Source organism: Neofelis nebulosa, chromosome 5 (assembly GCF_028018385.1).
Source record: "Neofelis nebulosa isolate mNeoNeb1 chromosome 5, mNeoNeb1.pri, whole genome shotgun sequence".
Classification (NCBI taxonomy): domain Eukaryota; kingdom Metazoa; phylum Chordata; class Mammalia; order Carnivora; family Felidae; genus Neofelis; species Neofelis nebulosa.
Window position 1 is genome coordinate 152,280,068 of NC_080786.1, and position 26,556 is coordinate 152,306,623.

At 47.2% G+C, this 26,556-nt stretch overlaps 1 protein-coding gene across 11 annotated transcripts in view; it reads left to right on the forward strand.

The window, feature by feature from the left end:
* Positions 1 to 26,556, forward strand: part of KCNJ15 (potassium inwardly rectifying channel subfamily J member 15) — a 78,538-nt gene that overhangs the window by 48,516 nt on the left and 3,466 nt on the right. For 3 of the 11 annotated variants that reach the window (XM_058732000.1, XM_058731997.1, XM_058732001.1), the window contains 2 exons: positions 24,376 to 24,476; positions 26,288 to 26,395. In XM_058732000.1, coding sequence (XP_058587983.1) covers positions 26,350 to 26,395 — 46 coding nt within the window. In that variant the 5' untranslated portion in view covers positions 24,376 to 24,476; positions 26,288 to 26,349. The other 8 variants (XM_058731998.1, XM_058732003.1, XM_058732004.1 and 5 more) reach the window with 6 other exon arrangements.

A 26,556-nucleotide genomic window follows, 5' to 3' on the forward strand; every position in this document is an offset into this window, starting at 1 on the left:
AGATTGGGGGAGGGGCAGGGAGTGAGGGAGACACAGACTCTGAAGCAGGCTCCAGGCTCTGATCTGTCAGCACAGAGCCCAAGGCGGGGCTCGAACTCACAAACCACAAGATCAGGACCTGAGCCGAAGTCAGACGCTTAACTGACTGAGCCCCCCAGGTGCCCCAGTAGCTGGGTGTCTTGAAAACCAACCGTGCAACCTGTGACCTAGCACCGCGATCGGGCCCGTGACCGAGAGTGTGAGGCCCACGACAGCTTTGAGAGTGATTGAAATGTGATTCTTGATCAGATAACCTCCAAAGGCTCCAGAGCCCCGTGGGAGAGAATCCAGGCGAGAGGGAGAATTGCTAGCATCCCCAGGACCCATGAAGCATGAGAAAATGCTGTGCCTCCTTCCAGGCGGTAGTTCTGCTTGGCAGTTTCTGTTGTCAAACAGCATATAATTTTTTTTTTTTAACATTTATTTTTGAGACAGGGAGAGACAGAGCATGAACGGGGGAGGGTCAGAGAGAGGGAGACACAGAACCTGAAGCAGGCTCCAGGCTCTGAGCTGTCAGCACAGAGCCCGATGCGGGGCTCGAACTCACGGACCGTGAGATCATGACCTGAGCCGAAGTCGGCTGCTCAACCGACTGAGCCACCCAGGCGCCCCTCAAACAGCATATAAAAGAATCTGGAGCCAGGTCAGATACAAGTACCTTTTTTTCTTTTTTTTGCAAGGGGGCTGTCGTTCACCCATAAAATCCAAAGTCCCGGGCTGGAATTTCTTGTGGGCCAAGGCTCTGCTGTTCATCCACCATGGAAGTGGGTGAGGAAAGCTCCATTACCCAGCTTTGGCCATCCAGTGATCATGCGGCCCAAGGTTGGACTGCACCCCCCGTCCCAGGTCCTTCCTGCAGAGCCGGGCCTCCTGGTCACTGCCCCAGATCTCCAGGACCTTCGATTGAGCTGGGTCCCAGCACCTGGACTCAAGGTAAGGCCCCCAGAGTGCTTCCCGCTGGCCACCCAGGGTGCCATGGAGGGAAGGGAAAAATAAAACATCCAAACCTCAAAAGACTAGGGAATTTCTGGAAGGTCCAACCAAAATGATTCATCGTGACCTCAGGCATGATTTTTTTTTCCCCTACTCTCCACTCTTTTTCATTTCAACTAATATGTATCTTCCTGATTTGAAGAAAACTCCCGTGTTTGAAACTTCTAGTGCTTAAATGTGAGTAGGCACTACGCTATGGGACTGCAAATAAAAGACAGTATTTAACCTCGTGAGGAAAAAGAGTGATGAATTCTTGTACCCTATGCTGTAGAGACTGCAGCCCCAGTTTATTTTCCTGAACGAAGGCTTTGGGTATACAACTATTAGTAAAGAACAGGCATGCTTCTAAAAATAGCAATTAGCTCTTAATTCAGATTAAATTCACAAATAAATAACTTGCAGCATTAGCACTGATGTTTGAGCCTTAAAGACCTTGATTTTAACGACAAGGTGTCTAACAAATGCAGCTGTTTGAACAAGCACATCCAGAGGCTTACTTCTTCCAATGTTGTGTATTGTATTATCCACAAACCGCATGGCTTGTGAAGAGGGGGAAGGTATTTAAAATATTAAGTGATGATAGCTAGCTAGTAGTCTAGTTCCCCTTATGGACTGTCCAATTGGCAGCATTCTACCTTAGGCTTTTAGGATCTGCTTAAGGCCTGGTTAACTCTAACTCACAATTTTCGGGCGTGAGAAAGAGCCTACATAGACTGCTGTAAATTCATCTTAGCTCTGAGAGATGACTCATATGTGTATAACTCTATTTCATATACCTAGCTATTCATTCTAATATTTGCAAAGCTTCTTCCCATCCCTTCCTTTCCATTCCTTCCTTTTCTTTCCTTCCTTCCTTGCTTCCTTCCTTCCTTCCTTCCTTCCTTCCTTCCTTCCTTCTTTCCTTGGCGTCTTTTAACCAGTGTCTCCCCCTTTTCCCCGATATTGACAAATCAATTTCCCCAGCTTGCAAATACCTAGAACCCCTTGGTCTCTAAGAATTTTCTTGTCAGTCTGTTCCAATGTCCTATCAACAACTTGTCAATTACCCGTGACACCTGAGATTTCTCCCAGCAGAACTTAGGCTGTGTATGTTCACAGGGCGATTAATCTTTAAAACCACGATGGTCCTGGTGACCAAGGGCCTAGTCAGCCCAGAGCCGTGTTAGCTGTGCAGCTGACACGAGAGTCACACGTTCAATGTACACGTTAAAGAAGTAAACCGAGTTTCAGATTTTCGCGTTTTCTCTGATGTTCACTGGCTGCCCATACCGGAGAGAGCTTGGAGGCCATTTCGCCCAACCCTTTCATTTTACAGATGAGGAAAACAGGCCTAATTGATAGCTGGCGATACTAAATTATAGCCCTTCTAAAACTCAATAGCAGAGTTAGTAGGCTTCTTAATGTGCTCAATTACCGTATGGATTCCACGAGCCGATGAGCGCGCCGTGACCTTGAGAATTTACATTCTGCGGGTTTTCGATGTTTATGTTTCTATGTTTATTGTAATCCCAAGTCCCGGTCACCTTTTACCGCTGAGGCCTCGCCGGTCCCCGGCTCCGGGCACCTCTCCTCTTCCGTACTCGGCCGGGGCTCCCGGGTACTCAGCATCGACATCTGCAAAGTCACAGCAGGTGTAGCCAAGAGACTGGGTCCTGCGGCTGTTTAGACTCCTTCCTCTCTCGTCTCGTCTCCTGGCTTCTCGAGAGCTAGCCCCAGTTTCTTCCACATCTTTCCGCCCTGCTCACATTTCCCCAAAGGACCATACTTAGTCCATTCCCTGGACCAAGGGCACAGTTCAGCAGCGTTCATCTTCTACCGCTCAGTATTTTCCCATAACGTTTCCTACCTTCCTTCCCCTCCCCCTCAGCTGGAACATAAGCTTCATGAGAACAAGCATCTGCTTGTACCGTGGTGTCCCCAGTGTTTGAAAGAGTCCGGAAAATAGTAGGTGCTCAATAAGTACATGAGCAGTGGGTGTAACCTTTCCTCTTTCCCTTCTTTCTTAGGGAAACAGGGGTCCCCCCCTCCTTTCCAGGACTCACCCCTGGGAGCGGCAGTCCCTCCTGTCCACCCTCAAATCTTCGACTCCTAGATCATGTCCTATTTCCCGAAATCTCATTTCCCTGGTTGTCCACTCTGATGAGCTACACAGTTGCCCAACCATCTGGCTGCTCTTGCCCAGCCGCATTTCCGAAAAGTCCTCCAGTCCTCCCCAGTGTGGCCCGTCTCCTAGCTTCAGCCCTCAGCTTCCTTCTGCCGTTGGTATTTTTCCTTGGTACAGATCTCATTGACTCATGCGGTTCACGTCTGCTCCCGGGTGGCGATTCCCAAATCTTCATCACCAGCCCCAAATTTACTTCCTAGAGAAGAACACTTCAAAGCAAACTTGAGGAGAGCCAATCTCACGGCGTTGCCTTCAATACTCTGTCGTTCAAGCCTTCTTCTTCATCCAGGGACAAAGCAGCGTCCCCTGTCATCACCTCACATCTAACAGGTGTGTGAGTGTTACCTGTTGGTAAGCCAAGGTGGTGATGCCCTGGAGTTCGTGTATTGCTTTATTTTTATTGCATTAATGGCATCTTATCTCATCTCTCTATATCTACTCTCTTCATCTCAATCTGTCTTGCTACATGAGCCTGGCTTCTTTTTACCTGTCGACAGATCAAACTCTTCGGTTTTAAAGCTCTTTAAAATCTATTGCCACGCGAACTTTTAATCCGTCCTCATATTTAATCTCTTAAGGCACCACAGTGATTCTCAACCATCAGGAAACACTAGAAGCAAACAGCAAATTTTGAAAAAGTACCAAAACTCAGGCTCCTGATAATATGTCCCTCCTTTCCTCCCCCCGATGAGAGATTCTGATTCAGCTGATGTGTGGAGAAGCCAAGGGATTAAGACATTTAAAAACTTCTCCAGATGTTTCTTATATGCAGCCACAATTGGAATTATTGATATAACCTATGGTCCAATCAAATGAACCTACTCAAGAAAGTATTTTGCCACCACATCATCCTTTTTTTGTTTTGCCTGGGAAGTTCCCCTCACAGACAATTCCCTTTCTCCTATTTCCTCTTCCTACAGAAAATGCACAAAGACTTCTGTGATTCTTCCAGTTGGAAAGAATCGATCCTTTCTTGGACGTTTTCCCTATGTTTCTATATAGTACATTCGTTCACGTCAGCTGGGAAGACACTGTTAGATCAGGACAATACAGAGCATTAGAATAAGACACAGTCCTTGTATTTATGCAGCTTGCAGACTTGTGGGATGGGAGAAACACAGGAACCAATAAACATCTTAAGTTGTATTATAGGAGTTTTTACATGTCCCTAAGAGTTAGCCGGAAAGGATCCTACTCTGCCTGGTGTTATAACATTTCATGTATATGTCATCTCCTCTATTAGATGGTAAAACTCGAGGACCAGGACCAGGCATAAGACTGTATTTTTCTTATAATAGTGTTAAGTACTTGCTGAATAAGTGAGTGAGTGAGTGAGTGAGTGAGTGAATGAATGATATATTGGTGATTAGGAGACACTGAGGAATACTCACAGCTTCTAGGAAATAATGACCCAGAGCGAGGGGTTGTCCCAGTGGAGTTTGAAGGCCATGGCACCATTTTTAATCCTAGGCTATGTGTGGTTTTAGTTTTCCTCAATCATTCATTGCATATTTTACAAAATGGTAATAGAAATAGCATTAGAAACTAGGTTCCATTTCTCACGACTGAGAAGGCGGTGATGGGCTGCTCAAAATAAGGCTTAGCCCCTTTGATTTTAGTAAGTAAATCCTGGGAATCGAATGCGATGGTTTGATGGATGGAGGGAAGGACTGGGGGGCGAGGGGAGAGATTGGAAGAAACCCCTACCCACCGTGTAGGTTCATGAGCCTTCCCTCCTTTCCTTCTGACCTTAACCATGATCTTCCAGTGAAATCCTTGGGATTTTGAAAGATGTTGTCGAGAAAGCTGCGAAAAAGGCCACCAAGTGAATAAAGACAAATAGGATTCTGCCACAGTTTCCAGGCTGATTTTGTGTATGTGTGTGTACGGGGAGCGGGGTAAACAAGGAAGGAAACAAAGCACATGCGAACGTAATTAGACTTCTTTAGTGGAAAGCTCCAATGCTTCAAGTAACTACAGGTATGATTAATCATTCCCGAAAAAAGCAAGCCATCCTTGGGGAGAAGAGCCGTATCTGAACATCCGTGTATGTACTTTTTGAGGACATCAGTGAATCACCAAGGAAGGGTCATCAACGGAGGAAGCTCCCAGCTTCCGGGAGCGTCTGAGTCAGGACAGACGAAAGGAAGCATTCCTTAACCCGGTGAACTGTAGCACAGTGGAAACTCACTTCACGCAGAGATAGGACAATATGTGACTGTAAGTCCCTTCAAAGAAAGAATTTAGAAAGCTTCACATGTAATGATAAGTATGTTGAAACCATTCATATGATTTGGGCCATGTCTTTGACCTTCATTCATCCTTTAATTTATGGATTGCTTATTAATCTATTTATTGACTCGTTTATAGAGTCCTGAGTATGAGTCATCAAAAGTTTTTTTTTTTTTTTGAGCACCTACTACATGCCAGGAACGGTGTTTCTGTGGCTACAGAGATGAACATGGCCCAATCCCTGCTCTCAGAGAACTCACCTTCCAGAAGGGGAGACAGATACATTCAGAGGAATTCATGATACAGACGTGAGAGAACTATACCTTAGAGCGGTAAAGGAGAGGCAGGTCTTAAATGAACCTGTGGTGGGAGGAGTTATCAGGGAATCACGGGCTTTCAGCTGGGGGATCTGTGCTAACATGGGCCTTTCAGGCAGTGGACACACTGGGAGCAAAGGCAGGTAGAAAGATGTGGGGCAGCACGCAGTGTGCGGAGAAGTGCATTTCGCCATCACTGAAGCATGGATGATGGAGTGAACGTCCAGAGATGTGCCCAGAATGGCAGCCAGGGGGTCTCACCTAGAAAACTCAGACATTGGGTAAAAAGTTTAGACTTTATATCACGTAAGACATGAAAACCAGGTTGAGGGCTGACTCAGGGGATGGACATAGACACGTCATCATTTTTGAAAGGGAGAGTGGCTCTAAAGGGGAGTCGGAGTAAAGAGGGGCCGAAAGGAGGCCAGGGACAGTGAGCAGAGTGGAGCCTTGAAAGGGCAGAGAAGCAGGGGATGGAAACAAGACTTAGCTGCAGGCAGAACCAAAGACGATGTGTTGTAATTGTAAAGGAAGTGGGGAGAGAGAGGCGGACGGGCATCAGGCTTGGGTGGCCGCGGAGTCACTCATAGAAAGAAAGAAGAGAGGCATAGCAGCAGCTTCAGGCAGGTGCAGGGCAGCACCGTGACCTTGCAGAGAATGCTGGCTTCATAGGCATGGTCCCCCCTGCATCTTTCAGCAGTGAGCGGACCGAGGGAGGCAAAGTACTCTTTCTCCGCTTCGCTCATCAATACACCAATATATGGGAGCACTCATTTTGAGACCCTTGGCTGCTTTTCTCAGCACCGGAAGACTCCAAAATGCCTTTGCTTCCATTCATTAACCCATTCATTCATTCATTCATAAACATTAAGGGCCTGTTGGAACCTCGACATTGGCACACGCAACATAAGGTATGAGAGCTTATGTTCCAACAGGAGGCAATGGAGGGTGATGCACGAGCTGGAATTTGAGTCAGTCCAGGATCTAAATATTGTCACCACTACTGGCCGGTTGTGTGGCCTCAGGCGAACTGTCTGACTCATCCGAGCCCCTTATTTTTACCAGAGTTTTTGCCAGAGTGACTCTGAAGTTTGGAGTTCAGGAATACGAGCTGTCAACACAGTTCTGGCCATGTGTATGCTCGCGGCTAATGGCTATTGTTAATCTGATCATTGTTACTGCAATCAGATATTCAGAAGTCCACCAACAGTTCCACCACACTGAGATAAATATTCCGAGAGACAGAAGCACAGGGACAGGGGGGCAGGTAGGGAAAGCGCCTAACCTGTGAGAACAAGGGAAGCACATCCCCAGAATGAGCCAGGTCTCAAAGGTAGACAGGAGGAAGCGAGTGAAGAAAGGGAGAGAGCTTTCTAGTAGATGGCCTGGCATGTTTGAAGGTATTGAATCAGTCAACAGAGGACCAACCCATTTGGGCAACCGTGAGTCTTTCGGCATGGCTTGCACAGGCCGCGGAAAAGCTGGCACCAAGGCAGGGGTAGGAGGGCCGGCTCCTAAAGGACTCACATGCCATGGTCATAAGGTCAAGGGATCAGGCCTTGGTTTGTAGATAACTGGGGCCGCTGAGCTGGGCAGTGGAGGAGAGATTTCAGGAGATCGGCAAGGCTGCACCGTGGGGAATGCCTCACACGGATGGTCACTGGGGACAGGCACCTGGTTATGAGCCTCCTGGGGTCACCGAAGAAAGAGAGTATGTGCCTCTAAACCAAGGCAGTGGGGCTGAGAAGGGGAGGAGCAGCTTCAAGGGATATTGATGTAAACCAGGGGTCCTCGAGGCTGTGTGATACAAGACATTCTTCTCAGCTGAACCTTTTGTCCTCACCACCCGAAGACAGTAATTTGGCCTTTCTTGTTCCATGAGGTTTATTTACCTACAAACAGAAACAAGAGGTGGCATGCAGGAAAGACAAAAGGGCATTGTCCAACTTTTGCAGCCAGGGTCTGGCTCCCAATTCCACCCTCTGAAACCGGGATCTCTTGACCGAAATCAGGGCTGAAGACAGATCCAAGATAGAGCATTGAGAATTGGCCGACCAGATGTCATTTGGGGGCCAACTCATGTCAAACGGCCAATGGAATGGCCCTTTAGGACTTCTCCTTCGTCCACTCCACTGTCCTCGCTAATCCTGAACACGTGATCTCAGGCACTGAGTCTGAATCCTGTGGGTTGCATTGTGTTTGTGTGGGACGTGGGCCTAGATTCGGAGGAAGCACTGTTCCAATTCAATCACACGTCACTTTTCCGCAGGGAATGGAAATACTCGGATACCAGCCCCGCAGCCGAGAAGATGCAGATATTTGAAAATTCACGCGCACTTGAATGGCCGGGTAGACTCTGTGAATTAAGAGAATCATTGTGTCAATATCGTGTGCGTCTGTGCACGTGTGTTTTCACTCACAAATCTTCACTGAGCGCTACAGATGTGGGTGGGTTCTTTTTCTCCTCTTCCTTCGGACAAAGAACGTTTGCAACCCACTGACTTTCAACACCAGCCTCCCATCAGGGTGAGGGTGCCCAGAGGTAGCCCTTCCTAGTCAGAAACTTCCCACTGAGCTTTCTTCTGCTTAACACCAGTACCACGGGAGCCTGGATGATCAGGAGTGGTCAAAACGTTGGTTTCCAGCTCTGCTTCTCGTAAAGGAGAACCAACATTGGAAAAAAATTATTAAACACGGGACTGACGTGTGATGCTGCGCAGTGATTTATAAGCAGGGTTTTAAAAAAAAGGCTAGTGACCTTGAACTTTCTCCCAGAGGTAAAGCTTCCTTCTCCATAGAGTTCTGCGAGCGAAATCAGCTGGTGACGGCCACCCATGGGAGACAAAAGGGTCACTGAAACCGTTTCAGATTGCTCTGTGTTCTGTGTTGTGTAGTTTCGATGAGGAACTCGGGTTGCAAAATGCTGATTGCAAACCAAAGCTAGTGGCCGGCCTCGTCACCGGGAGCCTGGCGGAAATGCACGTTCTCAGACCTCAGCACACAGCTTCTGAATCAGAATCTGCATTTTAACAGGATCCCCAGGACATCTGTCTGCACATGAAGGTTTAATAAGCACTCGTCCACAGCATCGGATTCTGGGTGCCTGAGGGGCTCAGTCTTGAGGTCCTGAGCGTCCAACTTCGGTTTAGCTCATGATCTCCTGCTTTCTGAGTTCAAGCCCCGCATCGGGCTCTTTGCTGTCAGCACAGAACCCACTTTGGGTCCTCTGTCTCCCCCTCTCTCTGTCTCTCTGTGTCTCTCTCTCAAGAATAAATAAACAGGAAAAAATAATAATAAAGCACTGGATTCAAAAATGTACAGTCCCCCACCCCCACTGCATACACACACACACACACACACACACACACACATACACTAACACTTTGGACTTACAGGCACAACACATATACTTTTGTACATATATGTACTAATACACATATACAAGTAGGTACTAATATATTATGCACATTTTTTAAAATGCACAACATATAAACAAACGTTGAAAACAATAAAGTACAAACTCAGTTTGAATACTTCAATTCTGTCCTTGCTCTTGGATCCCTGAGGCACAAAACGTCAGAGACTCCTGCTCTGAGAACTCAAACAGAGGGCTAGCGCTCAAAGGTGTCTTAAACCTTTAACCTCTGATGGCCAGTGTGCAGAACAGGAAATAATTGGTTAGGCTCAACTGAATATATTTATGCCCTCATGCTTGTCAATTTTATCAGCGTGAGAAACCTAAGACCCAATTTCTCTTTAAGGCAGGATCGATCTTGTAGGCTATTCTTTGAGCTATGACTCAAGTCTAAATCTTCACTGGTAGTTCAGTGATTCAAGGTCACTGGCATATTTGTACCTTCTTCTCTCTGACATGCCAGGCCTTGGACTGGCCTCCCCTCTGACCCACAATATCAGACGGCATATCTTTAAATGAGCTTCAGCAGATACTAAGTCTGGACAGCCGGGAGTTCACTTGCATGATATCTTCGGCCACCCCACTCTTCCTCCAACATTACGTCCCTGCCATGTGGCAGTCCTTGTGTTGGCCTTGGGGTTAAAAGTTAAATGAAACACCCATGGGGTGCCTAGGTGGCTCAGTCGGTTGAGCGCCCGACCTCGGCTCAGATCACGATCTCACGGTTCATGAGTTCGAGCCCCGCATCGGGCTCTGTGCTGATGGCTCACAGCCCGGAGCCTGATTCTGATTCTGTGTCTCCCTCTCTCTCTGCCCCTTCCCCGCTCATGCTCTGTCTCTCTGTCTCTCTGTCTCGCTCTCAAAATATACATAAACATCAAATAAAAAAAAAAAAGTTAAATGCCACACCCCCTCACCGAGCCTGGTTTAAGGAGAAAGAGGGGTCCCAAACACAATAGTACAGCCACACTTAAGTGTTACTGTGAGGTGTGAACGACTTACAAAAGGCAGCAGAAAGGAACAAGGGGAACTCTCCCTGGAAGCTGAAGGAGGTGGCATTTGAGCTGGGCTTTGAGGGATGAATAGGAGTTTGCCAGACATAGGGCACAGGAAAGGAATTCGGGGTAAAGGGACCCGCCCGAACAAAGGCGTGGGGCAGGAAACCTGTTGGGTGGAATGCAAACTCTTCCCACCCAGTCGATTAAATGAGGCCCGAAGCTGATGTGGAATAATAAGCCTGGACACTTGCTGAACACTGGGTCCTTGGGGTGGTACAATCTAAATGTCTCTGAAAGTAAATTATTTCGTATGGTTTGGCCACCACAGCATGTGGAAAGTTTCTCGGTAGGGCACGGTGAGTACTTCTCATTTACAGTAAAACCTGGAATGTTTGGGAATGGTCTTTACTAGGGAAATTGAATTTTCAGATTAACTCCATAAAATGGAAAGTCTGGTTGACAAACCCTCCTAATTTTGTTCTCCTTTGAAGAGATAACTGCTATTAACACATTAGCTGCATTTCCATTTTAATCTCACCTGGAGAGGGAGACACGGAGCAAACACACTGTCCGTCCAGCTTTATCAGCTTCCTGTTTTCAACGGGAGACGTTTAGTGTTTTGCCATGGTTTTTAAAGACTGCACACTGTTTTAGCTTATACATATTTTACACATGTAAAATCGTTTCTTTCTTTTTGGTGATGCGGCTCGATCTGAATGTTTCAATATTGTGACTAATGCAGAAGACATTCTTGTACCTAATCCCAATTCGCACTTCTTATTAATTCTCAGACAGAAAGTCACTGGGTCAAAGGGTAGAAATAAAGAGTTTAAAAAACAAATTTAATGTTTATTTATTTTGGAAGGAGTGAGAGACAGAGCACGAGCAGGGGAGGGGCAGAGAGTGAGGGAGACACAGAATCCGAATTGGGCTCCTGGCTCTGAGCCGTCAGCCCAGAGCCCGATGAGGGGCTCGAACTCACAAGCCGTGAGGTCATGACCTGAGCCAAAGTCGGAGGCTTAACCGACTGAGCCACCCAGGCGCCCCTAAGTAAAGATTTTAAACTTTGGGTGTAACTTTGTCAGTTTCCACCAGAAAATGCCACGGCGAGTGACCTGTCTGAAGCCGTCTATGAAGCTGTTCATCTCTGCATGGGCGACAAGATGGGCTGACATGTCTCTAAAAACCTGTGATGACTTTTCTTGGACCAGTGGCTTCTAGGTCTCATTTGCCAATGCCTCCGACTCTGCCAGTCCCCAGGGCTGCCCAAGGCTCAGACGGGGACTGCTTCTCCCACACTCCGTGTCTGGGAGAATCTCATCCACTTACACGTTTCAAATTCCATTTGCAGGATGAAACATTAAAGGCATCCCTCCCGCCCAGCCCTCTCTTGTGAACATCAGCCCAGACCCCAGGTCTTATCTCTGCTTACGTCTGTCCTGCCCATACCCCGGAGCGCTCCCCCAGACCTCACCCCTGCAGGGGCTGGGTCACCAGGGGTGAGCTCCACACACATATACCATCCAAGTGTTTGAACAGCACGGGTGTCTGAGAATCTATGAATGATTTTTAAATTCTGGTGGAAGATCCAGTCTCCTCTGAATGAGTATGTTCATTTTAACACCCCCCCCCCCCCGCCCACATCCCATCCCCCTTATCTTCATGCCCGGAGGTCAGGAGTCATTTTGGAGACCTCACCTGCTCCCTGCCCCCCACCTGTTACAAGTGCCTATTGACCCTGTCTGGAAGAGGTAACTCAGAGCCCCCCGCTCCTCTCAGTCGGCTGACGCTGTCCTTGTCCACACACCGGTATTTATAGCTTGGATTACCAAAAGCACCAGCTCTCCAGCCTTCCAGCATCTATGCTAGCCTCTTCCAACTGATTCTGCATGTTGTGTCAAACACGGTGACTTTATTTTTTTTTTTATTTTTTTTTTCAACGTTTTTTATTTATTTTTGAGACAGAGAGAGACAGAGCATGAACGGGGGAGGGTCAGAGAGAGAGGGAGACACAGAATCGGAAACAGGCTCCAGGCTCCGAGACATCAGCCCAGAGCCTGACGCGGGGCTCGAACTCACGGACCGCGAGATCGTGACCTGGCTGAAGTCGGACGCTTAACCGACTGCGCCACCCAGGCGCCCCAAACACGGTGACTTTAAAAGCCAGGGTGGTCCTCTCTTCCTTGACTGAAACCCTGAGATGCTTCTCGTTCCCCTAGGATGAAGGCAATGTCCTCAAGGAGCCCCCAAGTCCTGCGAGGCGTGGCTCTGCCCCGAGCTCCTGCCTGACTCTGCTCCAGTCCCCTACTCCCTGGAAGGTGCAAGCTCCGTGCCACCCGGGGCCTTTGCAGACACCGTGTGTCCCTCTGGCCGGAACGCTCCTCTCACTCCAAGCCCGCTTACCTACCTGCCGAGTGCTCCTCAGTCTTTACGTCTCCCCCTTAACGCCAGGGAAGCCTTCCCGGGACCCCAGACTAGGATGTATGACACAGCCCGGGTTTGATTCTCCCATCCGGTCCTGAATTTCTCCCTAAGGCTTCCCACAAATACCTTTAAACATTCCTCTCCTGGTTTATCTAATCCCTCCCTTCCCTGCTCTATCATCAACTGCCTGAAAGCAAGAACCACGCTGGTCTCTGATTCCCTGCTGGAGCTCCGGCACCCGGTGCCGAGCCTAGCACATAACAGGTGCTCAGTGATCTCTTGGCGTTCAGATGAAGGAACGAGTATTGAAATACCTTCAGACTTTCCACCTTTTAAATGTTTTTGAAGTGTATGTCTATAAAGGTTGCTGTTTGCGGGGGGAGGGGGGAGCAATGGTGTTTTATTCATTGACAAGAACTTGCTATAATCAAAGTAAGAACCCTCCGCTGTCGTCTGTGTGAACCAGAATTTCCTTTTGGTACGTCATATTCCGTACATTTTGTTTATTGTAAGCACCTAATGATAATAGCTCTTATATAATAATTAGTGTGAGCAGGCAGCACGCTATGGTGCTTTATGTACTATAACCTCACACGGCCCCATCATGTGTAAGAATTTTCAGTGTCACTATTCCGCACATGAGAAACTGAGCCCAGAGGGGTTAAGTAAGCTGCCGAAAGTCACACAGCTACTATTAACAGAAGCAGGACCCTGTACTCTTAACCTTTATGCTGTTTATGAAGAAAGGCTTTTTTTTTTTTAAGCCCAGAGGAGGTAATGTTCAACCTGACTTTTAAAGAACAGGCGGAAATTAACCCGAGAAGGGGAGAATGAGAACCTTCAGGAAGGAGTGGCAGGCGGGAGACAGGAGCCCCGAGGGCACTGAACTCGGGGGAAGAGGCCACGATGCACCCAGGCTACATCCTGAAGGGAAGAAAGGTAAAGCGGGAGCAGAGCTGGAGACTTTAGCTTTGCAAAGGTGAGCAAGACTTATCCTGGCAGCCGTAGGGAGGATTTATAAAGAGGAGTGTTGTCAGAACAGCTACTCTGTGCATGAGTAAGCTTTCTTTCTTCCTGGCAAGAGTTATGATGAAATCATGGTAACATAAAGTTGCATGTGCCTGAATAGTACATTTACTGTAAAAATCCAGCTTCACAATTCTGGGAAATGCAATGTGTCAGGCTCTGAAGGCAGCGGCTCCTGTGTGTTTCTGAGCTGTCATTTCCCCCTTTGTTTCCTCGTCAGAAGATACCATAGGGTTGCTTCCTAGTAAGGGGTGAGGGGGTGTCTCCCCACGGGGACCGTCACACGAATCGTTCCGGTCGCTGCCAACCCTGGGCTGTGCGGCGATGTCCCGCCGGATAAGGAATGGACTGTGCTTCTGGTTGTTCGGTATCCCAGCTACTCTTCTAGAAGAGGCAAATCCAGTTACAAGGGTCAGGGGCGTCCCTGGGGAAATCAGTCGGGGAGGATTTAATACATTGGCTTAATTTCTGCGACAGGACCAGCACGTGGGGCCTCATGCACAGCAGGGTTTAAACCCAGGTCCATGGAGTCTGGGGAGGCTAGGGGTACAGTGTCCATGGCCTAGGCTGGGGCGGGGGAGGGACGGTTCACCCTCAATCACCTGTAAGCAAAATGTATACTTTTTTTGCAACCCTTCTACCCCCAACTGGGATTCGGTCACAGGGGGAATCGTAGTATTTCCGCTTTACGTACAGTTGTTTCCAAGATTCGAAACACCATTTCTGCTCACTGCACTTTCAAAACATTAGCGCTTATTAAATAATGCTTGAAAAAGAAGCCCAATTTTGTTTTTGTAAATGCTTTAATGAGTGCATTTTACTGTCACTGGTGTCATTTGTAATCATATTTCTTTTTTTTCTTAATGTTTATTTATTTCTTTTTTGAGAGTGAGAGAGGGAACAAGCTTGGGAGGGGCAGAGAAAGAGAGAGAGAGAGAGAGAGAGAGAGAGAGAGAGAATCCCAAGCAGGCTCTGTGCTGTCAGAGTCAAGCCCGACATGAGGCTCAAGTTGATGAACTGTGAGATCATGACCTGAGCCGAAACCAAGAGTCAGGCGTTTAACTGACCGAGCCATCCAGGCGCCCCGTAATCATATTTCTTTCATTTTCATCTGCATAAACCCATTCTGAGAAGGCAGTTTGACCACCAGGATCCTAACGCAGAAGTGGTTAAGGACCCCCGAGCTAAAAGATGAAAACTGAGACCGGCTAGCTAGACTTTCTGATACTTTCTGGTGAACCAGGCATGAAATGACCCCACTCTCTGTCATCCTACAATGGTCACATTAGTCAGCAGGGTTCCCAGTACCGGCTGCTCTTCTAAGAATGTCGTCTGTGCAGTAAATTTGTCTTTACATTTTTTGACCTTCTGAGCTACCCACGAGCATACATTTGTTCTTCCCTAGAGATGCCAGATTCAGAAAATAAAAATATAGGTCTCTTGGGGTGTCTGGGTGGCTCAGTCGGTTGAGTATCTGACTTCAGCTCTGATCATGATCTCACGGTCTGTGAGTTCGAGCACCGTGTCAGGCTCTGTGCTGGCAGCTCGGAGCCTGGAGCCTGCTTCGGATTCTGTGTCTTTCTTTCTCTGCCCCTCCCCGGCTCGTGCTCTGTCTCTCTCTCTCTCAAAAATAAACATTAATTAAAAAAAAAATAAGTCTCCTTTGTACTATATCTATATAGTACATATTTATGGATTTCAGATAAACAAAAAATAATTTCAGTGTAAGTATATATCAAATATTGCATGGGACATAGTTATAGTAGAAAATCATTGGTGGTTTGCCTGAAATTCATTTCTGACCGGGAATCTCCTATTCTACCTGGCAACCCCTAAAATCACCAAACTTGGGCTGATAGTCCTCCAGCTAATTAACTGGAGATGGTTAGAAAGTGTCTTCTTATACTGTTTACTGATGGAGATTACTTAACTGCCAAGGGTCTCAGACTTTGGATGGAAAGGGATTTTGAAGTTTGAGATTTTCTTATGATCACTCAGTCACCATAAGCTCCTATGTTTTCAACTTTGCAACAGGCAGACAGCTCAGAAATATGACCATTCCTTCAAGTCATTTGACCACAATCCAAGAATTTGGGTATAAACTGTGTTCCCCTGAGATCCTGTGATATCCAGTTTCTCTATCAGAGAAACGTGGTCAAAGTTTAAGCCGACAGTGAGACTGAATTTCAAAATCTTTTGACACTGATCCCATTGTTAAGTAACTAGGTTCCAAATCAAGCAAAAGCCCTAATTTCCTTTGTCTGGGACGAGATTCCAATTATGATAATGGTGTGCGTGGAAAACAACAAGGAGAAGAATTCCACTCTTGTGTCCAGGTGAATCACCCCCGAGGCCATTAATCATCAATTGATAGAGACCAACAATTCCAAATTTATTCTAAACAGAAGAAAAAGTAGTCAGCGTGCAGCCAGAAAAACAAGGCAGCCTGAAATCGGTATGTAGATTTATAACGTGATACGCTTTTTTATATCTCTATGCCTTTATTATAGTAAAAATATTATATGTGTGAGGCAAGGAAAATGGGAGGGGTTAAAGGTGGTGAATTCAGAGTCTGAGGGAGTGAGAGACTCATTAAGGGGCAAATCAACGTGAAATTTTGCCAACTATGTAATGATGCATTGTAACAACAACGAGGTGCTCTGCGAACAGTGCTGAGATGAAGGTTACGGAAAACGAACCGTCCTGGCTGGCTTCCCATTTTTTTTCCTTCCACTTTTAATGCTCCAGCCATGCTCAGCTTGAGTTTTATTAAACAGAATACACCAAATAAAAGATTTGTTTCTCTACGAGGACTGTCGGCAAAAGCAGACGCGTTCATTCTAATGTGTTCCAGGTTACGGTCAGACAAACCCAAACGCTCTGCATTCTATTCTCTTTGGCTAAAATCTGAATGGGACCCTGTTGAGCCGCCTTCTCTGTGTTACATTTGAGCTCATCCAGACAAGAAGAGTGAGAATCCACGAGTTAAAGAAATCTCTTCCCCGAAGAGAAAACCGGGGGCAGTGCGTTAGGGAGGCTAACGCGATACAATTCGTCTTGGTTGGTTGTTTTTTTTTTCCCCCAGACATAAATTTTCCTGTTTTACCAGTCATTCCACAACAATGCACATCCAAGCCATGCTGTGATTAGAGGGGAGCGTATGCCTATTACCCAAGTTCTTCACATGTCGGAGCACGGAGAGACGAACGGTGGTAAACCAAAGGAAATTTCCATTTGCTTTTTAGCTGCTGCACTCTCTTACTCTATAGGAAAGTTAGCTGTTATTAAGTAATAACGTTCAGCTAAGTTGGTCACTTGTAACAACAGACAGATGTATAATGTTTTATTTAGGTTAGCCAGCTCTTTCACAAATAAAGGGCTGGAAATTAAACTGTCTTGCAAAAATATTCTGCAAATGATACCTCTGCCTTATTCCAGTGCTCAGATTCTTTGCCATGGAAAATGGAAAATGAGTCTCCTGTTGAACCCTGTGTCTGTTTAAACTTGTTTTTGCCGAGCAGAGAAAGGTTGATGTTCTATGGAATGAAAAAAATTAAAAAAAGAATCTGCATTGAGGGGTAAAGTGTATAACTATGCAAACCACATTTAGAGATGGAAAAGGATTTTTTTTTAGTACTTATGGAATTTGAAACAATAATAATGGAATGGAAACATAGGGAAAAGTCTAAGTATTTGACCACAGCGGCAAATTGGATCATTAGACACTCACATGCAATGCAAAATGCAGGATTTGTCTTTGAAGGAGTACTTGTTGCTTTTCCAGTGGGTAATAGGGCACAAGAAAGACCTCGTCAACCCACCAAGCCATTGCTGAGAAGCTCTGGCCATATAATCCTTTGGGAAGTTGGATTCTTCTTAAGACCCAGGTTTTGGGGGCAGCGCCTGAGAGATTGTGATTCAGCAGCTGAAGTGTGAAACTTAATTGACATTTCATTTATTTTTTATTTTTTTATTAAATATAATTTATTGTCAGATTGGTTTCCATACAACACCCAGTGCTCATCCCAATAGGTGCCCTCCTCAATGCCCATCACCCACTTTCCCCTCTCCCCCACCCCCAACAACCCTTAGTTTGTTCTCAATATTTAAGTCTCTTAAGGTTTGCTTCCCTCCCTCTCTGTTTATAACTTTTTCCCCCCTCTTCCCTTCCCCCATGGTTCTCTGTTAAGTTTCTCAGGATCCACATAAGAGTGAAAACATATGGTATCTGTTTTTCCCGGCCTGACTGATTTCACTTAGCATAACACCCTCTGGTTCCATCCCACGTTGCTACAAATGGCCGGATTTCATTCTTTCTCGTTGCCAAGTAGTATTCCATTGTGTATATGAACCACAATTTCTTTATCCATTCGTCACTTAATTGATATTTCAAATGAACTTCCAAGTGATACTGATGCTGCAGCTTTTGGGGGGGGTTGCGGATTCACCCTCTTCTACGGTACCGGTCTTCAGTGTCCATTGAGGTGAACAGCGCATCGCAAGAGATCTCATGGCAACACAGACAGACACATGCCTGTAAGATGGATGGACAGGCACAAAGCCTTGCTTGCTTCCTTCCTGTTTCCCCCCAGATACAAAGTGCAGAGTTTAAACTGAGTCCGCACTCCTCGGACTGTGCTAGAAATGCCGGGCATAGCTCAGCAGGACTTCTCAGACCCTGTAACACACAAACATGAGGGGTTGGTCTCCAGTGGGTAGAGATTGTGAGCTGTTTGGCTGCTTGGTAGGCAAAACTTCCCCCTCGTTATCTGAGCACAAACCCCTTTATTTGTGGCACGCCTGCACCACACGCTTGGGGGAAGGCTTAACAAAAGACTGCTAAGAACTTTCAGCTCCAACTCTTTCGACCATAGAGTCTAGGTTCCCTCCTTAGGCCCACGACATTCTTGGCCAATGAACAGAATGACACCCACCATTCGGGGAGGAGACTTCGGGGAAACTTTCAATCAGTTGCTTTCCTTTCCCCCCAGATTCTCATTCCCACCCCTCCCCCAAGACAATGTACCTGAACTTCCATCCCCTGGGGCCCTTCTCCTGGTGATTGAAAACTCTACTGGGCAGCTACCATAACTGTATATTTAACCCCACTAACTTTCTCTTCGTTCTTACACCAAAGGGCCCATTCTTTTGTTTGAAAGCGACGAACATTTGAGACAACCCAATTTATGTGCTTGGGAATTTCCTACATATTTTATGCAATTCATTAGGCTGTGCATAGTGTAGGTCACGCTCTCAAAGCGTAGTCTCAAGAGGAGCGGGGCCAGCATCACCTGGCAACTTATTAGAAATGCAGATTCTCAGGTTCCACTCTAGACCCGCTGAATCAGGAGCTTGGGGTGGGACGCAGCCATGTTTCCAGACCTCTGGGTGATCTGAGGCCCACGGGAGCTAGAGACGTCATGGCGTAGAGACAAGAGGCTTGGAGCACAGGCTCAAGCAAACCACGTGCTGTATCCCAGTTTCCTAACCTGGAACCCTCAAATAATAGCAGTCCCTCTTTCAGAATCAATGACAGAATTCAAATTAATATGTGACACCTCTATACGGTCTGACAGGGTATCAGCAATAAATCAACCATAGCTATGTATTCTGTAATGGATGCTCACATGTAGTGAGCAGGAACTTCCATTATGCTCCATGAATGTTCATCATGAGTAGAGACGCTCTTTGTGAGTTGAATTTGATGACCGAGGGCCACAGTGGCCACGTGGGAACATAGCTCTGGAGACAGGTCTAGTTTGCCAACAAGGTCCGCCATGAATGAACTCTGTGAACACTTGTCAATTACTTCAACTAAGCTTCGTTTCCTCCTTTAGAAAATCAAGAAAATACTTTCTTCATGAGGGAAAGGGAAGGATTGCATACAATACTGTCTGTCATTACTTTGGAAGGTTCCTGCTTCCTTTTAAGTAGTCCCTTTCCCAAATGAAAGCTGTCTGTAATGATAACGTGTGTCTCTCATCACAGATTATTCAAAGCCTCATGAGGCTTTGAAGAACAAAGAGGCGGCCACAAAATGAGCAGCGGACAAAAGTTTATTAGAATGTAAGATCAGAAAGAAGAATAGTAGGAAAGCTGTCTTTACAGAGAGGCGACATTCGAAAGTGTGTGAGGACTAGAGGCCAGGGTCCTTGTTTTGTAAGGTTCTGGTCAGCCCTCCCCCCGTTCTTCCCCCTGGTTCCTTCTCAGATTCTTCCCTCATTGGCCTGATAGCTCTAGGTGCTGGGGTGTCCGTTCCTGATTGGCTCTCATTGTACGAGGGGTGGTCTATGGCCATACTTAGGTCTTTGGTCAAATCCCTGAGGGAAACCTGAGGGGGAGTAGGTGGGGTCCGTTCCATTCTTAAGAGGAACCTTACTCCTGAGGGGGCTTGCTGTGATCAAACACTCCCAGCATTGTTCCAAAACAGGTGTTTTTCCCCACCCGGGGACCTCAGGTCCTAGTCTTTCCCTCTCGGCCTACTGAATCCTGTCTCCTCCTGTCATACTAAGACAAAAACTTACACTAGCTGTGTCCCTGTGGTCAGGCTTTCACTAGACTTTGCTTCAGTACCAATCGGTTCCAAGAATCCAGTGACTTAGGCTACAAGAGTTTGTTTTTTTCTCACCCTTGTTGCAAGTTAGCCTTGGCTCAGCTGTAGCTGTAGCTGAGCCACTGGTGTCTCCCTTCTCCCATTCTCCAGAAGAAGGAGCTGCCCCATCCGAGACCCACCAGAGACCCTGCCAGGAGTCCGCCGGCTGCCTCTGTTCGGGCAGGAGTCACTGAGGCTCACACTCCATTGGCTAATGCAGTCACATGACCGCATCTGACACAAAAGGATGGAAACGGAGACTCCATTTCCTACTCCCAGGGACAGACCCAGGGAAAGATTCGTTCTCGACGGACCCAGCCGAAAGGGACAGCACATAACTGGAAGCCACAATCAGCTACAACAACCAGTAGTCAACCACAGCTTTGTCGATTAGGATCCAAGTTCTTATGCTCAAAATATAGATCAAGACAGAGGAAACTCGGTGAAAATTTCCCATAGTCTCAACCGTCACTGCCCTTCGGATCCTTCAGATTTTTATGGAGGAGAAAGACCAATCATTCTTCCTAATCAAGCTCAGTTCTCAAGGGCCTGAGGGGAAAAATGGGCTTTCAGAATGAAGAGTCATTTCCCTGGCAGATAAGAACCAAAGAGCCACCCGTTGGGATCTGCTGGGAGTCAACTTTGTCCACCTTCTTCTTTGTCGGTAGACATGTCCATTGCTGAGCCCACCTGGGAAAAGCCATGTGTGTCCTCAGCTGACACGGATGGAGTTGAGAATTGCGAGTCCTAGGCTGCTTTGGAGAGCGGGGAAGAATATGGCATGAGGCCAAAGCCAAAGGTCCCAGCACATGAATTTGAGTGGCCACAGTCACAGGATCCAAAGAGAGGATAGCCAAGCCTCACTGATTTTATTTTCAATTATTTTTAAACCTTTTGAGTTCAGTGAACCCCAAGCACATTCTTGTCGAGCATGTCTTTTTCTAGTTACTAGTTAAAACCGTGGTTCCTGAAAGTGAAATTTAATCCAGGTATTTTGGATTCATAGCGAGGAGACAGATCATCCAAGAAATGTTTTGTTGGAAATATTTGATATCCAAGAAAGCCTTCAAAGCAACTTTTCCTATAAACAGGAACCTGTTTTGATAGAACTTAAGGTCAGATCCCCTCAAACTGCAGTTTTCGTCTGGAAATCCGAAGTTATGGTTTGATTTGGGGCCCATTCCCCTTGAAGGTATGCGACATCACTTGAGTTTTGGTTGAGGGATCCCTGCTGCCTCCCTGTTTTGTTATCAGCTGCTTTTCTGTGGCTGAAAATCAGTTCTTTTTCTCCCCACCAGGGAATACAGAATGAAGTATCAGGATGGACAAATTGAAATCTCTCAAAGTTGGACTCAACGGAGTGCTAAGTTTTTAGGAATCAGTGGCGTGCTACGTAGGAGGGGGAAAATCATTCTTTCATGCTTTAAAAAATCAGTACTTATCACCGGCCCACGAGGTGGATGGCATTCATCTGCGAGCACGGTGGAGACTGGACATTTCTGGAAACTGACAACCTGATGTTCTCCGCGCCTGTGTGCAAGTGTTATTTCAGAACGTTCAGGGAGAGTGAGGGGATAAGGGTCTTCATCAAGAGGGAAAAGCCATCGCTCTCATTCCACCCGCCTATCACAGTGTGGTCGTTTTCAACTGTGCGCTCCTGGAACAGCAGCGTCACCTGGGAGATCGTTGGATGCACAGATTCTCGGGCTCCATCCCAAAGCTACTGAAACCGGAAACTCTGACCCCTCCAGGTGATCCTGCTGCAGCTAAAGCTGAGGGCAGGCACGGGAGCTTCACGGGGGCACTACTGCCTCATGTCGGCTGTTGGGAACTTGGGTGAGCCGCTCAACCTCTTTGTGCCTCAGTTTCCTCCTCGTGGGACTAATGACAGCGCCTGCCTCGTGGGCTTGGTGTGACGGTTGAGTACACGCGTGGAAAACACTGAGAACGATGGCTGGCACATGGCTCCGTACTGTTATCTATGGTGATGATGATGTCTATAATCTATCTGCAACTTTGTCTTATTATTGCCCTTGTTATTATTCCTCTGGATCTTTCCCACGTTGGACCACTTCTAACTCTATTCGGACTCTCTTCGTGCTTATTACATGCATACCTATGTCTTCTACTTGGTCGGTGGCTTTCTGGTCATTTATAGACTGACTTCTCTCTGATAGGACAGAGTGTTCCAGCTCAATGTGGCTGATTTCTTTGATCACCCATTCTTTTTTTTTTTTTTTAATATTTTTTTAAAGTTTATTTATTTTTGAGACAGAGAGAGACAGAGCATGAACAGGGGAGGGGCAGAGACAGAGGGAGACACAGAATCCGCAACAGGCTCCAGGCTCTGAGCCGTCAGCACAGAGCCCGACGCGGGGCTCGAACCCACGGACCGTGAGATCATGGCCTGAGCCGAAGTCGGACGCTTAACCGACCGAGCCACCCAGGCGCCCCTGATCACCCATTCTTATAAGACCCTCTTTCTCTGTTGGCACTTTCTCCTCTCTGGGGAGGTGATGGGAACTCCCTTTAGTTTTTTCCATTCTCACTGTTTCGTCCTCAAGACTGGAAGTGTAGTTCGTCATATCACTACATACCTTTTTCAATGTGCCCGCTGTCTAGTTCTGTCTCAAAAATATGTTTTTCTTTCCTTTATCTCCAGAAAACAAACGCTACACACCATAAGCAATAAATGACTTCATTCCATGTGTGCGTTATTGGCTTGAAGTAGAGAGGGAGGTTGACCTCTCTGTTCAGTAGTTTCAAGGACTACACTTTATAAAGATATCACCCTGCTAAGATTACATTCCCAGCCCACATGTCGGAACAAGATAATGAAAACCGGAGAAATATATACGATTTCCAGAGACTAAAGAAGACTCTAATGGTTTGTATGGGATATTGCCTGTTTGTGGGATGAGAAAGAGGGGACGTTAGGGGAGCATATCTTGTATCGCTCTTTCCATCCTTAGCTTTTGGAAACCGCTGTTGTTTCTTAACGCGTCAGAAGTGAAGCCAGGTAGATTGAAGAACCACTAGGGGAAGAATACCTAAGTCCGTGACATAAACTTATGTGGAATGAGTGTGTGTATGGACCCCGAAGTCAGTTTCGAGGACGACGTCTGCTGCAGAATACAATGCTGTCAGTTGGGCACGCATGACGAAACGCGAAAGGTGAAGCATACGGGTCAGATGGATGGGTGCAAAGGAGGAGACGCAGGATCTTCACAGATGATGGTTACGGGTGACAATAGGGGCAGTGATGAAGAGAGCGTTTGCCGAGCCCCGCGAACACACAGTGAGAATCGAGTGTGCAAAGGGCCGTACGGGTCGATAACCGGGGCCACTGACGTGAGGACAGGGTACGTCTCGTAACTGTTCACAGTACCCGGCGGTCCAGAGAGGAAGTGGGAGGCATACGGGTGCCCCTGCGTGTAAGACGGACAGAAAGGTGGGGAGGTCTGCAGATAGCTACCTTCGGAAGAAGCAATCCAGAAGAGAAGGATGCAAAAGAGCCTTTCGAAGTGCGAACAGATTACGTTACACTTTGGAGGTTGAAGGGGCACGTGTGGTGTATGGACAAGGGCTCCGGTCTAGTTTTTAAAGGCTTTGGGCTTTGTTCTTTCTCCGCCGTGAGCCAGCTGTGTGATGAAGACCAGTCGCTCTGACCTCCCGGGTCGGTCTCCTCGTTTGAAAAATGTGTGTCAGACGCCTTGGGTTTGACAATCTTTTCAGCTCTGATGTTCTGTGACTCAACAGTAATAATGCATTTCCACAGGCGGTAAAAATATTCTAGACTCTTCCCTTCCAGTGCTCGGTGTTTACTTCCTCTGCACTTCCCCTTCCTGCCTCCCTGTTTGCTGGTCAGTTGAGAGTGGGCCTCAATGGGGGTGAGTTAACCCACTCTTTCCAGGGTGTTTTACTATTGAGCTCCCTCCACAGGGTGGGAATTCTGTAGGAAGGGCTGTGGGTGGGCCTTCGGTTTAATTCTTAAACCACTCCTTCAGCCTTTGGTCTACTCTGGGCACCTTGCCAGAATACCAGGGATTGGAAGGTGAACGCTAGGGCCCTAGCCCTGGGGCGGGGGGGGGGAGGGGGGATGGTTAAGGGTCAGTCTCACCGGGTCAGTCTCTTTGTAAACACCTGTGAACGCCACGCGTCCCTCTCTCTTTCAGGCAGAACCAGCATCCCCCGGTAGCCAGGTGGGCGAAGGGGAGCGAGCACGTTCCACCTGCCTCGAAGAAGACGCCTTCTGACCTGCTGAGGGAGTGACCAGGTAGTAAACAGTCTGAGGGCACATTGAGAGGGAGGGAAAACGCGTTTACCCCATGAGTGTGGCCCCCCCAGCTGCTCTTTCCCACAGAGAGGTGCTGAACCCAAGACCCCCACCCCCTCCCCCAGAGGCCGTCGGTCGCGTTCTCCCTTTTGAGACCACCGATCTCGGGTAGCTCTTGGTGTCGTCACCTCCAACACTAGGTGGGCAGCAGTGCAACAGAAAAGAGCTCTCAGCAGGAAGAGGGAAAAGATCCAGCTCATCCCAAGCCTGGCCCGTTGCCCCTTCTAAAGGGAGGTTAAGACAGAAGCTTCATGGCACTGCCTTCACGTACGCAGGGCCAACTTCCCCGGAATCTGGCAGACAGCTGAGCTTGAGCTTGGAGCGCCGCTCATGCCCGCAGGACACTCGGGTGTCACTCACTCCTGAAAACTTCAGCCTCTGTTTTTATTGCAGTGGATGGAATGGCATGCACTTTCCCCTGGCAGTCTCTCTCTCTCTCTCTCTCTCTCTTGCACGGGGTGCATGTGTCTACCTCCACATAAGCTGCATTTGTCTTAGTGGGTGTTCATGTTTTGAGCGTGGCTATGCCCCCCGGCATGGCAGCATGGCGTTCTGTTTCCAAACTTTCGTTGGGGTCACTGTCCTCTTAGCTGACTGAGGAATGCCGCTGAGGGGCTGATAAAGCCGAAGCTCATCCTGTGTTTTCCTTCTAAACCGATCTCTAAATACGAGGAAGAGGCTGCAGCAAGAACAAGACATTCTGAATAGCTTAGGGCCCTTCTCTGCAGTGCAAATGAAGAAGTACCTTTCCTTCCCAAGGGGGGGGGGGGAAGCATTTCGAGGTTAGCTCTGGAAATGACACGCTCTTCATGAAGCAGGAAAATTAAAAAGTGCAACCACTTACTGAATCCCCAGCAAGTGTTAGCTGCTAATGGATGGTTTCACTTCCCTTGAAGGGGTTTGCCCAGAAGATGGCTTCCAAAACTTCTATGGAGACAGTGCTGCTCTAACAGCAAAGATTCCTGCATGAATCACAGACCACTGTATTCAGTTCCTTTTTAGACAGGGGGAGGGTTCCTTTATCCTCCAAATACCAGTGAGGTGGGAAAAACCCACGCCGACCAGGTGGTGTTCTTCTGTACTCCCTCACATCTTTTTCAAGGAAGGTAGGGGTGATTTATTCCCGTCACCAGGCAGGTAGTATAAGATGCCGTGTGGCCTCACACTCAGTCTGTTCCTGTCTGTCGATGCAGAGGGGAGCGTTCCCTGGGACTTAGCGCGGGAGCCTGACGTGTCTTCTAGGTGGGACTGTTCTGCCACAGCGTCGGATGCCTGTCCTTGCTTACTTGTTGTTTAATTTTTGAAAAGAGGTTCCTGTGATGGTTCTAGTTGGTTCTAAAGGAGTAATGCAGAAATTTGGGGCCATACCTGAATGTCATGTCTAACGTGGGATTTTACAGCATTTTCCCAAGAATAACCAGCGTATCGACCGAGCTATTAAGAAAGTGTAATTATTCACTATGTGGTTGGTGTTGGTTGTTTGATAATTTAATGCTTTCTCATGTAATCAAGAAGTAGGAGAGGTGATAGATTATAGATTATTCACTGGGTGGGGGCGGGGGAGTGAATTTCTGTTGCAGAGAATGCCACACGAAAGGGTAAGTTTTTAAAAAGTTTATTGATATTACCCAAGTTTTAAAAATATGGAGTAATATTCTCTATTGCTGCATCAACACTATCTTACAGATGGTATGTTTTAGTTATATCAGTACTGACCCTATGCTCGGTCAACTTATTTTTAAATTTTCCAGAATCGGAAATCTGTGGTAGCTAAGTATACACAAACATTCGTCATGCTCTGTGGGGTAGACACATGTGTGTGTCATTTCACAACGAGAAGCTCAGCGTCGTTTTTGAGGGCGAGGCTTCGTTTTGGCAAACTTTCTGGTCATTATCTCATTTAACCATCACGCAAACTCTGAGGAGTAGGTTGTATTCCCATCTTACAGATTAGGGAGCTGAGATCCAGAGAGACTGCATAGCTTGTCCCAGGTCACACAGCAAATAAATTGGAGAGTCA